The sequence below is a fragment of the Myiozetetes cayanensis genome, unplaced genomic scaffold (assembly GCF_022539395.1).
Source record: "Myiozetetes cayanensis isolate MyiCay16 unplaced genomic scaffold, myiCay2020 scf3, whole genome shotgun sequence".
NCBI lineage: Eukaryota > Metazoa > Chordata > Aves > Passeriformes > Tyrannidae > Myiozetetes > Myiozetetes cayanensis.
Window position 1 is genome coordinate 62223981 of NW_026087521.1, and position 14479 is coordinate 62238459.

Genomic DNA, 14479 nt, shown 5'->3' on the forward strand with positions numbered 1-14479 from the left:
AAGTGGGTTTGTTATGGTGAGCTAAGAGACAAGTGTTTTCTTGCTGGAAGTTTGGTTCCTGGAGAACGTGTAGCTGCCTTGCTGATGTGGGGTTTTAAACTGTTGCAGACTGCATCTGTAAAGGTCCTGAAGTGCATACTTTTCATCAAATTGACTGTGACAGTAAAAAACATATAAAGACTTGTGCTTTTACAATTGGGGTTAGGAATATTCAGTAATGGAAGGGTTTGGGCAGGCCCCCAAAGGCAACACAGTTACCAGGGCGAGCAGGTAACTGGGTAGCTTGTGTTCAAGCCCCACCAGTACCCAGACACTAAGCAGTTTCCAGAGGCTGCCCTGTTAGGCACTTCTCCCAGCATTCAGCTGGGAACAAACTCCAATTTAAATAGAGATCTCAATCCTTTTGCTCAAGTTGGTTTCTTCTTCAGTGTTTCACAGTGCTGGTGTTTAACTGTGCACCTTAAATTGGTTAAGGATTTCTGTGGGACTCTACCTTCCAGCTACAGCCGCCTCCAAGGGGCACCTTAACCCCAAGGCTGCCCTTTTGCTTGGACAACAGTGGAATCAGTAGTGATTAAAAGCATTCATCTGAGAGGATCTGCTTAACTAAATCTTGATATGACCTATCTTGGGTGTGTGCTCCATCTACCAGAGTACTTCGTAAAAGGAGGATGCTGGTCAACACTTTTTATTATTACAGGTCAGGGCCAGAGGTCACTTCTCCAGGATGTAGAATATAATTCTATTCCTCTCCCTGATAAGAACGGGAATCCTTGCCCAGTCCGTCCAAAACCGCTTTACTCATCATTGCTTTCAACACCAAGATCTCAGGACTCTGCATCACGCTTGCTTTGCTGTCCAACGTGCCTCCTGTGAGCTGTGAACTCTGTAGATGGAAAACTTTCTGATGGAATATGCTGTAAGAACAATGCAAGTGAATTGGCTATTTATAGATCATTAAAAATTACTGTTTCAACCTGGAATCTTTAATTTTCCATTTGCTGAAGTCTTTTGGCTTTAATCTGAAAGTTTGCCAGTTAATACACGTCTCCCTAATTCCTCACCTCTTTTAAAAGGTGCCAAAGCACGGCTCCTGTCAAACAAGTTGGGTTTCTTTTAAGATCACAAAGGATTTAACATTGAGTCAAGTAAGCTTCCAGTGATAAGGATGGCTTTCCCTAAATCCTTAGGCTTGTTGTTCATCTGCAATAGCAGATTAGGTTGGTGGCATCAAGCTTGTGGCTTCCCCACACAGTAGACTTAATCATTACAAACAACTGCTTAGGTCAGGTCACAACTAAATGCCTACCCTGAAAGTATCTCACATATAGGTGGCATCCCAAAATTCATCTTGACTGTGAACAGTCAGAACATAGCTTGTGATGTGTCCTTTCCCCACCTCTACAAAGTAAGTTGCACTCATCTCACCTGACTGTGGCAGATGTAGAGTTCACAGGAAATTATGGTTTGGCTCAGTCAAAAGAATTGCTGGAGAGGTGTCTTTCAGGGTAGTCCCCTCAAGAAAATCTGGTAACAGCTTGATGAACAGACAAAAAAACCCCAGCATTTGCCCCAATAATCTTCTGGGGCAAAGATGTGAAAGAGACCAGGATAATAATCATTAAATGTACACACAGCAAGTTAAAATGTATTTCAAAGAAAACATCTTTTATTATTTTATATATGTGCTAGATCAAAGTAGCAACTCTGGAACTGCATTGAAATTAACAGGAAATCTAAAATAATCACAGCTTCTGATTTCTCTGAATGATATGTAATCACTCTGCTACAGTGCACAGGACACAATCTGAAACATTAGCCATTTATTAAAGGGACAAAGACATGGCAGGATTAAGAGTGGAAGAAAGGGGACAGTAGTGTTACATGACTCCCTGAATGCCATGTTAGTAGTTGCACGTCTCCTGTGGAATAAAGGAATTGACTTCTCTGGCCACAGTGTTATTGCATGACATATAAGCTCTCTATTTCAGATCCAAAACAAGGTCTGTCCCTTGGTTCCCTCCTGCTGTTCTCAGATGTATACTCCCTTTAGGCTTGACTTATAGCTGTTCATCTTTGGAAGATGGAGTTATGATCAGGCCTTCACCCTGTCTGTTGCATAGGGCAGTGCACCACATAAATATTAAGGTATTGGATCAGAAGTGAAGTCCCCTCTCCAGCCTGGTCCCATAATCTGCACAGAAGTGCAGATTGATCGCTCCAAATAGAGAAATACGGCCTCAGAAATACCACTTATGAGCAACACATGAGACAAAGGAAGAGTTTTGTTCCTGCCACACTCAAAGCTGATTCCAGGAAGCTGCAGTTCCAAGGAAGAAAGGATTTCACTGAATTCTAGCAGTAACAGATGTCCATAAATGAACTGCAGGTAAGCTGAATGCCTGCGCAGCACTCTAGCACAAAACTCGTGGAACAGAAGAGACCTGGCCAACACTTTCATTAATAGAGACCTTCCAGAATCAAGTCGGTGTCTAACAGCAGCTGGAGAAGCCAGATTTCTTACTCCATCCACTGGGTCCATGCAATTCCTAGGCAGGGACTTGGACAAAGTGCACTGTTTCAAGGAGCTGAGAAAAGGAAGGGGGGAAAGGTCTTCGTGTTGCTCAGACCAAGGGTTTGGCTAATTAGTGCACAGAGCAACAAGCAAAGTCTTTTATGAAACCTTACTTGGTAAAAACTGGGGAAAGGGTACGAGATTCTTCTAGATTCCCTCTCCTCCCTTCTGTCCAATTTCAACTCGCAAGCAAAGCATTTCTTAAATTCCTTATCACTGAAGTTCCTCCTACGCGTTTTTAAGGCTCCCAGAAGACTGTTTCAACACTAACATGGTGAAAAAAAAACAAATCCAGAGCTAAAAGCAGATTTGGAATCTGAAGCAGATTCACATCAGTCAGCTCACCTCCACTGCTGTTCCAAAGATGGAGATGCCTGGCTCACTCTCTGTGCAAATGCAAACCCCTTCCTATCTTGAAAGAGGTGCTACCTCCCTCCTCTTGCTACCTACCTCACTTCTGGCTGGGGTGTGCCATGCATGCTGATAGGAAATTACTGCTTGGGATTTCTCACCCCTGAGGGAAGGCTGGTTCAGCAGCACCTGGTCTTTGAGTAACCAGCACCACAGTTTTTACAAGTAACGAGACAGAGCTCTGCCAAAGGCTGCTGCGCACACAGGTGGACAGACCTCAGTATTTCTGCAGGTAAGTTCCTGCCACGCCCCAGGTGTGGCTCACATTTACTGCCAGCAACCAGCCCAATGAGGTCTATGAAATCATGGCCTAGAGGACCATTCCCAACTAATCCTATGAAAGTGACCACCCAAGTCAGCTAATACTGCAAGCAAAGGGAGCATTCCTGTTTCTGCACTGGATGGCACCTCTGAAAAGCAAGGCTGAGGGACACTGCAGCTAGTTTATGAATAAATGTGTTTTGGACCTCCAGTTCCAGGCCTTGCACTCCAGGCCTACAGCACAACTGTGGCTGTGGAGATGCAATGAAAGAAAAGGACCTTCCCTATGCTGTATGTGAAGCCCTTCCCTGTGCTTACTCTGGATACTGGAGACAAGCCCTTGTCTTGTGCAACTGGATGAAATGGTAATTTTTCTCTCCAGTGAAAGGGAAAGGATTCTAATCTGTGTTTTTCACATTACAGCTGCTTTTAGAAGTAGTCAAGTGATTCTTGTCCTGGTGAGACAAAGGAGGACAACCCCAAGCAGTGCTAAGAGAGGAAGAAACTTCCCACTATGGATTTCACATGAGGAAAATTCATGCAAAGAGAGATTTTTCTGCTCCTATTCATAAAGTAAGGGATAGAGAAAGAAGCCACAGAGAAGGACTTCTTCTCCTGGGTCACTGACAGAGCATCCAGTCCCCTTCGGGATGCAGAGTCTGGCACAACAAAAGAACAGAGCCTGCACTGCAGTGACCTTCTTGGAATATACATAACTATTGAGAGGACAGAGAGCTGCTGAAGCAGAACTTCAGTGCACATGGATGCTGAGACTTGAATTAAGAACTCAAACTTCTGTGCAGAACATTTTGTTTGTACCCTGTGTATGGAGCTGCCTGGTAAAGCAGGAGGGAGGGAAGAAGAGGCAGAGCACATCTATTTCTGATCTTTCAGTGTTGGGTGAGATGAGTAGAACTAGGAACACCAACTCAGTTGTGTTGGCTCCAAGGCTTTTCACCATATGCACAGACTGATACGTGCTTCTAAAATCACAATGCTCCTCTAGAATTAAGGACTGGGCCAATCTTTCACATGAGTTTCTCATGCAATCCTTGCTCATCTTCTTTGTAATGTCTACAGAGACGCAAGTCTTCATCTTTCTCTGGACAGCCTGAGCTAGGAGAACAGAGACAATAGAAGATGGATGTTGTTAGAGACATGGACATGTTCCTGGGCACGCAAGTCCCAGCTGCTAATTCATGTTAGGGGGACTCTACCTGCATGTTAAAGAGGAGGGAACAGAGGTCAGAGTGTATGGGGTATCCCTGAGCTGCGAATCACATGAGAGGAAGAAAAGAAGGGAAATACAGAGAGACATTTGTATTCTTAAAGATGAAGGCTGGGGATTTGGGACTCTGGTACCAGCCTGGCTTGATCTTCTCTTTAAATCCTTGCATGTAAGGAAGCAGCAAAGGTGGACTGTGACTCTTTCTGTTTAACCTTTGTTCCAAATAAGGGCTCCTCATAGAAGCTGTGCCAGCTGGAGCAGGTGGATGTTCATTGCAACAGTTGGGATCAGCGTGGGTGCCAAAAGAGCCTCTTGCTGCAACACTGCGTCCTGGGCAAAGACAACTTTGGAAATTCAGACTCTGTGGTAGTTCCCTCTGCTCCTGAGAGCAGGCTGCCGGCTCCCTAGTGGGATGTGAAAAGGTAGGAGTGTTCACAGAATGCTAAATAGGCAGAAGGGAACAATACAACTTTCACCTCAGCCCTGCAGCAAGTTGCTCTGGCTACTGCAGCTTCCTTTGAGGGGCCTTGCCTCTCCGTAGCTGCCAGAGGACTGCAAAACAGGACTTTGTTTCAGACTGACAGTGATGCAGTGGCAAATCCCCGAGCAAACAGAATTTGTTAAAGTCCATAGGCACTTATTCTTTACAAGGAGAGTGTTAAGACTTAAAGCCTTCTCTTGGCACGGTGCCACCACAGCACAGCTTCTGGTGTGCTCGTGTCACAGGCTGGGCAAACAGCACATTGTAGGAATGGTACACCGGCTGACAGTGGCTCCTTGTGTGGGAAGAGCTTCATCCTCAAACACATCGAGAGGAGGAGGGTGGGCTTGCCTGATCTCCGCACACAAAGGGTGAAAAAGAAAGAACTCTGATAGCTGAACAAAACTGGGGTTGCTGGGACAAGCCTTCTCCCTATACCCTGTTTCCATTACGGCTCAATTATCGATGGCAGCAATGTACCATCACGGTCGAAAGCCTGTGGGCAGCTGTCAGGATTGCAGATGAGTTATCAATAAAAGTAAGGGGCTTTTAAGTGCTTTAGTTTTCTTTCATGTTGTCTAGATTAGATCACTCCAGGTCTCTCCCCATTCTTCCCCCCTTCCCTTTCCAGTACATGAAATCCCTTACAGCAGGTCTTTAGGCACACCTGTCTCAGCCCCTAGCTCCAGTTCTCTTTCTTGAAAGCAAGTTGCACAGCATCATTCACATCCTGCACTATGTAAGACGCCTCCACCAGGCTGGGATCAAAGCAGAAGTCCCGATGTCCATGGAACACCTCCTTGGTCGTGCACTGCTCTGTTTTACTGGGAACACCGTTGTCGTGGCGGTACACCCCAGTGCAGACCAGGATCGAATCGCAGCTCTCCACTGAACTGTTGCAGTCCTTCCTCAGCTCAAGGTAATCCTCCGTTTGGGGACCGGCTGCCTGGGGGTTCCTCTTCACCCCAGCCTGGACCTGGTTCTGCTGAGCTGACTTGAGGTAGTTGTTGTAGAGGTTTGCCCCATAGACGTCAGACATAGGGTTATCCCTGGATAAGATCACAGTGTGAAACAGGAATGAGAAACCAGCCCGTGCATCTGGTTCTGGCAGACTGGGATTAAGAAAGCACTGAAGGAGGAAGGGGTGTGAGATAGTCACTAACAACAAGAGGAGCACCCAGACTGGGCTAGTGAATCCGCCTCCCAGTGTGTCCTGTTCAGGCCACATGCTTTACAAACATCTTCCAAACATCTCAAAAGCACCCACATCAGTTTCAGCCACTACTGTGTTGTATTCCTTACGTTCCCGAAATGTTTGGCCTAACCAGGCCAATGGTGCTACATCTGAGTCTCTTGTCTTCAATCACCACTCTATACACAGTCTGCATCCTACAGCAAACAGCTTTCCTAGGCTGACAGGGCCCTTCCTAATATTGAAAGTGTAGGATGCAAAAAGCTAGCAATCCTCTGTTCCAGGACGTGAGGCTCCAGAGACACCACGGGGATTTTGGCATTAATTATAGAAATATCCAGTTAAAACAAACAAACAAACAAACAAACAAACAAAAAACCACAAACCCCAAGACACTAAAGAGAAGTCAGTGTGCAACTCCCTAAGGGAAGCAGCAGGAAAAAGAGTCTCTTACCCAACTGCATAGAGGCGTCGGATGGGAGCCTTCCAGCCCTGTTTCTCTGCCTGCTGTTTGATCAAGTACTCGGCGTAGCGGTAGGTGACTGTGCTGGGTTTGCCAATCAGTGCCTCGTACTTCAGTTCCCTGCCTGTCACCTTCTTGTAGATGTTCTCCAAGCAGAGGAGGAAAGTGCCATGGCCAAACCTGCTCCAGAAAGGAGGTCATCAGTGTCCCCAGTCACGTCCCTGAAGTAGCAAGCACTCCTTGGTGAGGAGAACCATCGGCTGTAGCCAGGTTAGTGCCTCGTTTGGATGTGGTGTCTACCCACACACACACACCTCCACAGGCAGTGGTCTGGCTTTTGCTTCTTGAAAGCTTGAGACTTTGTTTCTCATGCAGCTTTCATGCCTCTGCTGCTAATTACACCATACAATCAAACACTAAAATACGCAGTAGGAAAAGATCACCTGCAGGAGAGTTATATGAAATTGGTTAAAACAAGTAACACACATGTTTTTTACCTGGGCATCTTGGCTTCAGCCATCCACAGGAGATCCATGTTGCAGGCAAGGACAGGCAGATGGGGGTATGGTGCGTCCTGTGGCTCTGCCCCAGGGTTCCCGTTGCTCAAGAGTACATCAGTAATAAGTTGCAGGCTTGTCTCCCACCTCACTGGCTCACCAAACAGAATCACCCCTGGAAGATTTCAAAGAGATGTTCAGAAACTCACAGCATCCAAGTATAGGACCCACTACCAAAAGCCACCCACTAACAAAAACACTCCTCTGCTGGGATGCCCTGGTGAGTACAGCCACCGCTGGCACACGGCTGGTGCCAGGGCTCCAGTCTGTGTATCACTGCATCGTGTGCACCACTAGTCCCAGATACTGGAGCATGGCACAGAGAAAAACTGGCTTGGCTTTTACCCAGATTGTACTTCACACTGCATGAGAGCAGCGAGGCTGCCTCCTGACTGTATCCTCTGAGTATGCTGCCCCTGGATACCAACGAGCCAACAGCACGTCATCAGCTCCCCTCCCAGCTGGCCTGCCTTGCTGTTAGTTCTGCTGGCTGCTCACATCTAAACAGAGGCCGCTGCTTACCTTCTATAGTGGGGAAGCCAGTGGTTGGAGGAGGCTGCCAGAAGAAAACAGAAGGCTGGGTTAGTAATGCAGAACCCAGTGCCATCTCCAAAACAAAACTAAAAATGCTTCCTTTGAACCTGCCAAAGTAGTTCTGTAAAAAGGCAGGGCAAGGCCACCTGGAATCCTGAAGAAAGATTTCCCTCACCTCCTCCTCCCCCCATCCCAGACAGGATTTCTGGGATGCAGACCTTGCACTCCTGTCTCAGAGCTGGAGATGTCAACCAAACCACCTTACCGCTCAGTGCAAGGAACAGCAATGGAAGACGGGCACGACAGGAGAAACGCGAGGGGAAAGTCATTGCCCTTCCTGCAGGAGCCAAGGCTGTAAAGAGCAGAGAGATGCTGGCTGCTCAGCACCAGTCCCAGGCTCTCACTATGGGGAGTCACTGGCAGACAGCTGCTCTGTGCCTTTGCAGCCTCTCTGCCCCGTCCATACAGCCCCACTACACCAGACCACCCCTTCCACTGACGCTTCAGGAAATTACCAGTTCTTTTGGCCTCCGGCTCTTATCCACCATGTCCAACAGGGGATATGCCTTCCTCAGGGCCTCTATGGTGACCACGTGCTTGAACCCCAGGCTATTTCAGACCATCAAGGAATGTTGTGGAGACTATTGGGTTTTTTTTTTTTTAAGTTACTTGCAAAAGCATCTGTAGGATTAAGGAATACGAGTCCTAGTAACAGATCATAACCTCATGGCTTTCAGTCACACTGTGCTTCAACCTACTGATAGCCCTAAAGGTTACAACTAAGAAAAACAGACTGGGGTGATTCATCAGCAGTCCCTGGAACTGGGCAAAGAGCAGAGGTCCCCACTCCAAAACAGAATAGATGTGCTTTGGGAGACCTTTATGCCAGGGTTCTGATATTGGTGCAGCACTGGGGGAAGGGGAGGCTTCTTGGCTAGAAGCAGAATCCCTGAAGCCTTGGTCAGCTCAGCTGGTGCACGGAAAATGGTCTGCACTGATAAAACTACATAAAGGATGAGTTGCATTTACTTGCAGAACACCCTGCCCTTGGCTCATCTATGGGCCTCAGGGAAACACAGAAAAGGGCTGTGCTTTTGTAACAAATGAAGTTAAATGTTGAGCACAGTGTGCCCCTGTGAGTAGAGGCTGAGATGCTGTCCACACTGCAGGCAGTTCTTACCTCTTTGCAGACATGTCTGCCCTGCTGTCCCCACACCTCAGCCAGGCAATATGCATGTGGGATTGTCATTTAGACCACTTCCCTGTACTGGGATGCTCTAACTCTAATGATATTTCATCGAATCATAGAATGGTTTGGGTTGGAAAGGACTTTAAAGATCAACTAGTTCCAATGCCCCTGCCATGGGCAGGGACACCTTCCACTAGACCAGGCTGCCCAAAGCCCCATCATATTTGAGTTCCTTTAATTGCTGTCAGTTGGGGGTGAGCTCTAATGGGCTTTGCCATGAAAGAACGGGAGGAGCACAATTTTATCTCAAAAGTGAGATGGGCCCTAAGCTGACGGAGTCCTCACGGTGACATCCCACCAACAGGAACAGCAACCACAGGAGAGGTAATCAGAGTGAGTTAATCAGCATGACAACCTAAACACTGAATAAGGGCAGCCAGGAGGTGACCAAGGTGGAGTTATTGCTTCCCCCTGAGCTGCTCCACGAGGATGCTTCCCCATAAGGCCAATGACCTTTCTGTCTCCTCGTAGTTCTCCAAGCTGAGCGAGTGCCAGGGGCAGCGGCAGGGCAGGAGCAGCAGCCTTTAGCTGGGAAGCTGCAGCAGGATGCGCAGACCACCATGAGGCACACGGAGCAAAGGATACTTGTGGGCAATCTCCTCCACGGGCCCCTGCCCGGCCACCAGCATGCACTTCTGGTGGAACCGGCTGAAGAGCTGCAGGGGGCTGTGGGACAGGATCACCTGCTCCGGAGACACCTGCGGGAGGGCGGAGAGGATGGCTGGGAACCGCAGGTAAGATTTCGGCCCCCTCCTCCCTGCGGTCGGGTCGCATCTCTGCCTCCCCGAGGCGAAGCCAGGCACTCGGGGCGATTCCCTCCCGGGGCAGCCGCGCGGGACGCGCTCCCTCCTCCCGGCGCTCCGCTCCAAGGCCGGGAGCGCTCCCCCAGCCCCGTCACCTTTACCTGCATCCCCAGCGCCCGGGACAGCTCTCGGGCCTTCTCCGAGCGCAGGCAGTTCCCGGCGTTCGTCAGGAAGACGACGGGCACCCGGAGCCTCCCGCTGCCGTCCGCCAGCCTCTGGAAGGCGCGCCGGGCGGCGGGCACGGGCTGGCTGCCCCGCACCAGCACCCCGTCCACGTCGAACAGGAACCCGAAGGCCGGCGGCTGCAAGGCGAGCGGAGCGGACGGTCACACCGGGGAGCCCCCCCCTTGCGCCGTCCCCCTTCCCGGCCCCTCGCCCCCGGCGCCGCTCACGCACCCGGGCGGCGGCGCAGACCTCGCGGGCGGGCGGCCCTGCGGCGCGGAGCAGCGCCCGGCCGGCCCGCAGGAACCCGCGCAGCGCCATCCCGGCCGCTGCCGCCGCGGGCACCTCCCGCACTACAGCTCCCAGAGAGACGCGCGGCCCGAGGGGAGGGACCGGGGCGGGGGCAGGAAGGGCGGGCACCGCGGGCCGGGGGCTGGTGAGGGCAGCACCGGTGCTGGAGGGGCGCGACCCTGCAGAGGTGTAGGGTTCGAGTGGGGTACAGGCAGCCCAGCCACGGGAGAGGCGTGCAAAATCACCAGCGGAGAGGGATTTGGGCGGGAGGGAGCAAAAGGCTTAGATCCCTACAGAGCAATGACACCGGTTTTATCTCAGCCCTTCACAAAAGCAAAGAACAGGAGTCTCTCGGTCTGTGAGCGAAATCGCTCCGGGGCTGTACAGCCCGGTGCCCGTGGTTGCACAGACATCTCCCCAGGCATAGTCTGGTTTCAGTCTAAGGTGGCTACAGCTTGTCCTGCCCGCAATGTGCGTGCCAAAGGGCTGCACTGCGACCTGTTGTCTCTTCCAGCTGACCAGGGGAGTGATTGTCCACCTGTACTCAGCACTGGTGAGGCCACACTTTGAGTGCTGTGTCCAGTTCTGGGCCCATCAAAATCAGGAAAGACACTGATGTGCTGGAGCGTGTCCAGAGAAGGGCAATGAAGCTGCTGAAGGGTCCAGAGGGTGAGTCCTATGAGGAGCAGCTGAGGGAGCTGAGGGAAGTTGACCCGAAGAGGAGGCTCAGGGGAGACTTTAGTGCTCTCTACAACTACCTGAAAGGTTGTAGCAAGGTAGGGTCGGCCTCTTCTCCCAGGCAACTGGCAATAGGATAAGAGGACATGGCCTCAAGCTGTGCCAGGGAAAAATAGGTTGGATATCGGGGAGAATTTCTTCACTGAAAGGGTGGTCAGGCATTGGAATGGACTGCTCAGGGAGGTAGTGGAATCACCCTCCCTGGAGGTGTTCAAGACGTGACTGGACGTGGCACTTAGTGCTGTGGTCTAGTTGACAAGGTCAGAGGTTGGACTTTGTCTTGGAGGTGTGATTCTGTGAGTTGGTGCCCTGCCTTTGCTCAGTCTTTTTAAACCCAAGCCTTGTGGTCCTTTTCCTACAGATCATAAAGTTTTCTAAAACACTGGTCACCGTTTATGCTCTCCAATGGACTGCCTCCCTCTTTCCTGTGCCAGGGGAAAGAAACCTTGACGCTGACTTCAGCTGAAGCCCTTCCAAACCTGGGGAAAGTGAAAGGTTCACTTCACATCCATGGAGATGAAACAATGTTTGTTTGCTTTCTGGCTGGGCTTAAGATCTCCTGACTCCCTCGATAGGGCAGGTTTAACGTGTATGACTTTAGGCATCAATTACGCAAACAATGTAATTGTTTGTCTTTACGCTTCCATTGCCGTGAACACCAACCTTAATTTGTTTTTGACCCATTTTAACACCCAGAGACCTTTCTGCAGAGCTATTAAAGCACTGGCAACTCAGCATTATACATTTATATGGATGGTTATTCCTCCTTAAGTGCCTTTGCCTTAACTGAATTACCTATCATTTATTTTATGTAATTTCCTCAACTTGCCAGGATGACTTTTATTTCTCACAAGTGTTTGCAGCTTCTCCTGCTCTGGCAAAATTCATGCTGGCCTTGGAGTATGCCTTCTCACCTATGTAGAAACCAGAGACCCACATCCTGCACCTCCCTTGGCTGCCAATGAAAAATAAAGTCAGAGAGAGGGGCAAAGACTTTCTGAAATTAATGACAAACACAAGAGCCTTGTCTCGAGTGTTTCTCAGCTATCCACCAAGGCAGCCTCTCCTGGCAGAGTGAAAATGTGATCGATTTGCTGTGATTTCTGCTTAGGGTATTGGCTAATGTGAGTTTATGGCCTTTTAACGATACAACCACTTGCAAGTTAGATGGGTTGTTTCGATTCCTGGTCTCAGTGCCTCTGAGACCGAAGGGCATTGCAGGGGTCTGTCGGTCCCTGCTTTGTAAGTGTAAGGATACTTTTGTCCTTTTTTCCCCTGATCCCGAGACTTGCGAAACAGCCGCGAGAGACATCCAGCCAGTTCCCTACGCAGAGAGGATGTCATTGCAAAAAAACCAAAACAAAATAAAACCAAAAAACCAAACCAAACAAACCAAAACAAACCCCCCCCCCCCCCTCCACACAAAAACAACCGGTCTAGTCTATTTACAGATCCTGGAGTCCGGGGTTTTTTGGGCGGTGGTTTTATCGTCCCCACTCCGTGCGGGTTTTTATCCCGCTGTGCCGGCTCTTCCCGCGGATCCCTGCGGGAGGCGCTCCTGCTCCACGGCGCGGGCGGGCCCGCAGCGCTCACCTGCGGGAACCCCCCGCACCCCGCCAAGGCTCGGGGGGCTCCTGGCAGGGTAAGGGGTGCGGCTGCGGGATGTGGGGTCAGGCTGGGGGGCCGAGAGTGTTGTTCCGATCCCAAGCGGACCGTGGGGGTACCCGCCGTCGAGGAGGTGCCCCCGAGGTGTGCGTGTGTGTGCCCCGGCGGGCTGGCAGAGCTGCCCGTGTTTATTTTTCCAAGGAAGGCCGCCCAGCAGGCTGAAGTGCTTATTTTTAAACCAACGCGGAGGGAGTCTGCCAGCGGCCGGGCACAGGCTGAGCCTGGCAGGGACCGACAGCGGCACTGCTGCCAAGCCCCGCGCTCTGCTTGGGCTGCTGAGCCCCTCCCGGCACCGCGGGCAGACTTGAGCCCCATCATCCCTGTGCTAAATGCCCGGTTGTGTAATTTGCCTTTCCAGAGCTGAGACTTTTCTCTGTGCCTCTACTAGGAGCTCCCCATTCTGCGTGCTCTACATGGATGGACCTCGTGATTTCTTCTGCGGGCACATCTGGCAACAGCCATATCCCCAAATGCCCCTAGGGATCGCCTGTCTGCCCTTCTCACACCGGCCCACAGGAGACTCCCTCTTCTTCCCCTCTCTACACGGTGCTTAGATGTTTCCCCCGCCCCTTTCGTAGCTGACTATAAAGACAAGCAAAACAGGCAGTTGCCCACAGCCTTCTCCCGTGGGTCCCTGTGTAAACTTTGCAGCTCTGTTTTCTCTGGACTCACAGCCCTGTCATCACCCCCCTCCCTCCTCCTGACCTTCTAACATCCCCCTCGAAAGTAGATGCACCTTCCATCTCTCTTTTTACCGCAGAGGCTCTAATGGCCTGAACCGACCCTCCCCCCACGGTTTATCTCTTCTCTCTCCCTGCTGCAGCCTGCTCACGAAATGATGGACAAGCTAAAGGTTGAGAAAATACAGTAAAATGCCTTTCTTATCCTGTAATGACCAAGGGGGGAGGACACAGCCTGATAAAAATGACAAGCCAGAAGAATTGAGAGCCAGACCCTTCACCTGCCTGTCCCTCAGTGCACAGAAAACACTTGATAGTCCTGCTGTGATTGCAACTGCTGCAGGCCCAGGAAGAAAGGAATTAAGTACTGAGCCAATTAGACCTATAAGTTTCTGTCCAAAGAAATGTCTTTCTGCTACCTGTGAAGAGGCTAATTCAGAGACTAATACAGGAAGAAAACCTGAAGCAGGCTGAGCATTTTGGAGCTGGTGGAAAAAGCCTATGTTTTTATGGCCAGAGGGCTTTGCTTAGCATGTGGAATCTGTGTAGTCCCACTGCGGTGATGGGGGCTCACAAGACATAGAGATCCAGCTGCTCACTTGGGCCTATCTCTACTTCCAACCACATACTTTATTCCTCTGTTTTTATTGGCATGATTTTTGACAGCAACTACTAGTGCTGGATCAGCCATTTCCTGGCAGTGATTGACCAGGAGGCGAACATTTCATTCTCTGAATTGCCCCAAAGGCAGTCTAAGATGCTCTGCTAGGCCCTGTGTGCTGCAAACAAAGCTCCATCCACCTCCCATTTAAACAAATTGAACCTGAAGAGGCCACAGGGAGAGACAGATGGGGGAGATAACAGGCATAAGGCTTGATGTATTCCTGTGGCTGCTTGAAGTAACCCTCACAGAAACTCCCATGGATTTTCTACTCTCCTTCCTTGCTCCTGAGTCTGGATGGAGATAGAAGGGGAGCTCTTTTCGCCTCTTTATGTCTGCCCTACTCAGCCTCCCATCACCTTGTGTCTTTCTCCACGTCTTTCATCCCAGGTATTCAAGTTCTCTGGCTACTCCTTTCTTCCCATGCCCACCACCAGCACCTGGGGCAAAGAGCCTCGGGTTGTTGTACCATGTAGTTACCTGGTGCTCCACAGAGGCACTTGCCAGGTTCAAAAAGAATAGGGTGAT

General features: G+C 50.3%; 1 protein-coding gene across 1 annotated transcript; it reads right to left on the bottom strand.

The window, feature by feature from the left end:
- Nucleotides 1-1649: 1649 nt before the first annotated feature.
- HDHD5 (haloacid dehalogenase like hydrolase domain containing 5) lies at nucleotides 1650-10237 on the bottom strand. The gene is made up of 8 exons (XM_050325565.1): nucleotides 10151-10237; nucleotides 9856-10056; nucleotides 9537-9649; nucleotides 8218-8311; nucleotides 7691-7724; nucleotides 7109-7283; nucleotides 6603-6791; nucleotides 1650-6005 (listed from the first exon to the last, which is right to left on the bottom strand). Exons 1-8 carry the CDS (start codon nucleotides 10235-10237, stop codon nucleotides 5636-5638), a joined length of 1263 nt encoding a protein of 420 aa, XP_050181522.1. The 3' UTR covers nucleotides 1650-5635.
- Nucleotides 10238-14479: the final 4242 nt, after the last annotated feature.

What these genes read in the sequence shown, in the direction of transcription:
- HDHD5 (XM_050325565.1), bottom strand. Translation starts at nt 10,237, where the DNA reads ATGGCGCTGCGCGGGTTCCTGCGGGCCGGCCGGGCGCTGCTCCGCGCC. An exon ending in AGGTCTGCGCCGCCGCCCGG is followed by an intron (nt 10,057 to 10,150) that starts GTGCGTGAGCGG and finishes CTCGCCTTGCAG; the next exon opens with CCGCCGGCCTTCGGGTTCCT. An exon ending in TGGCTTCCCCACTATAGAAG is followed by an intron (nt 7,284 to 7,690) that starts GTAAGCAGCGGC and finishes GAAATCTTCCAG; the next exon opens with GGGTGATTCTGTTTGGTGAG.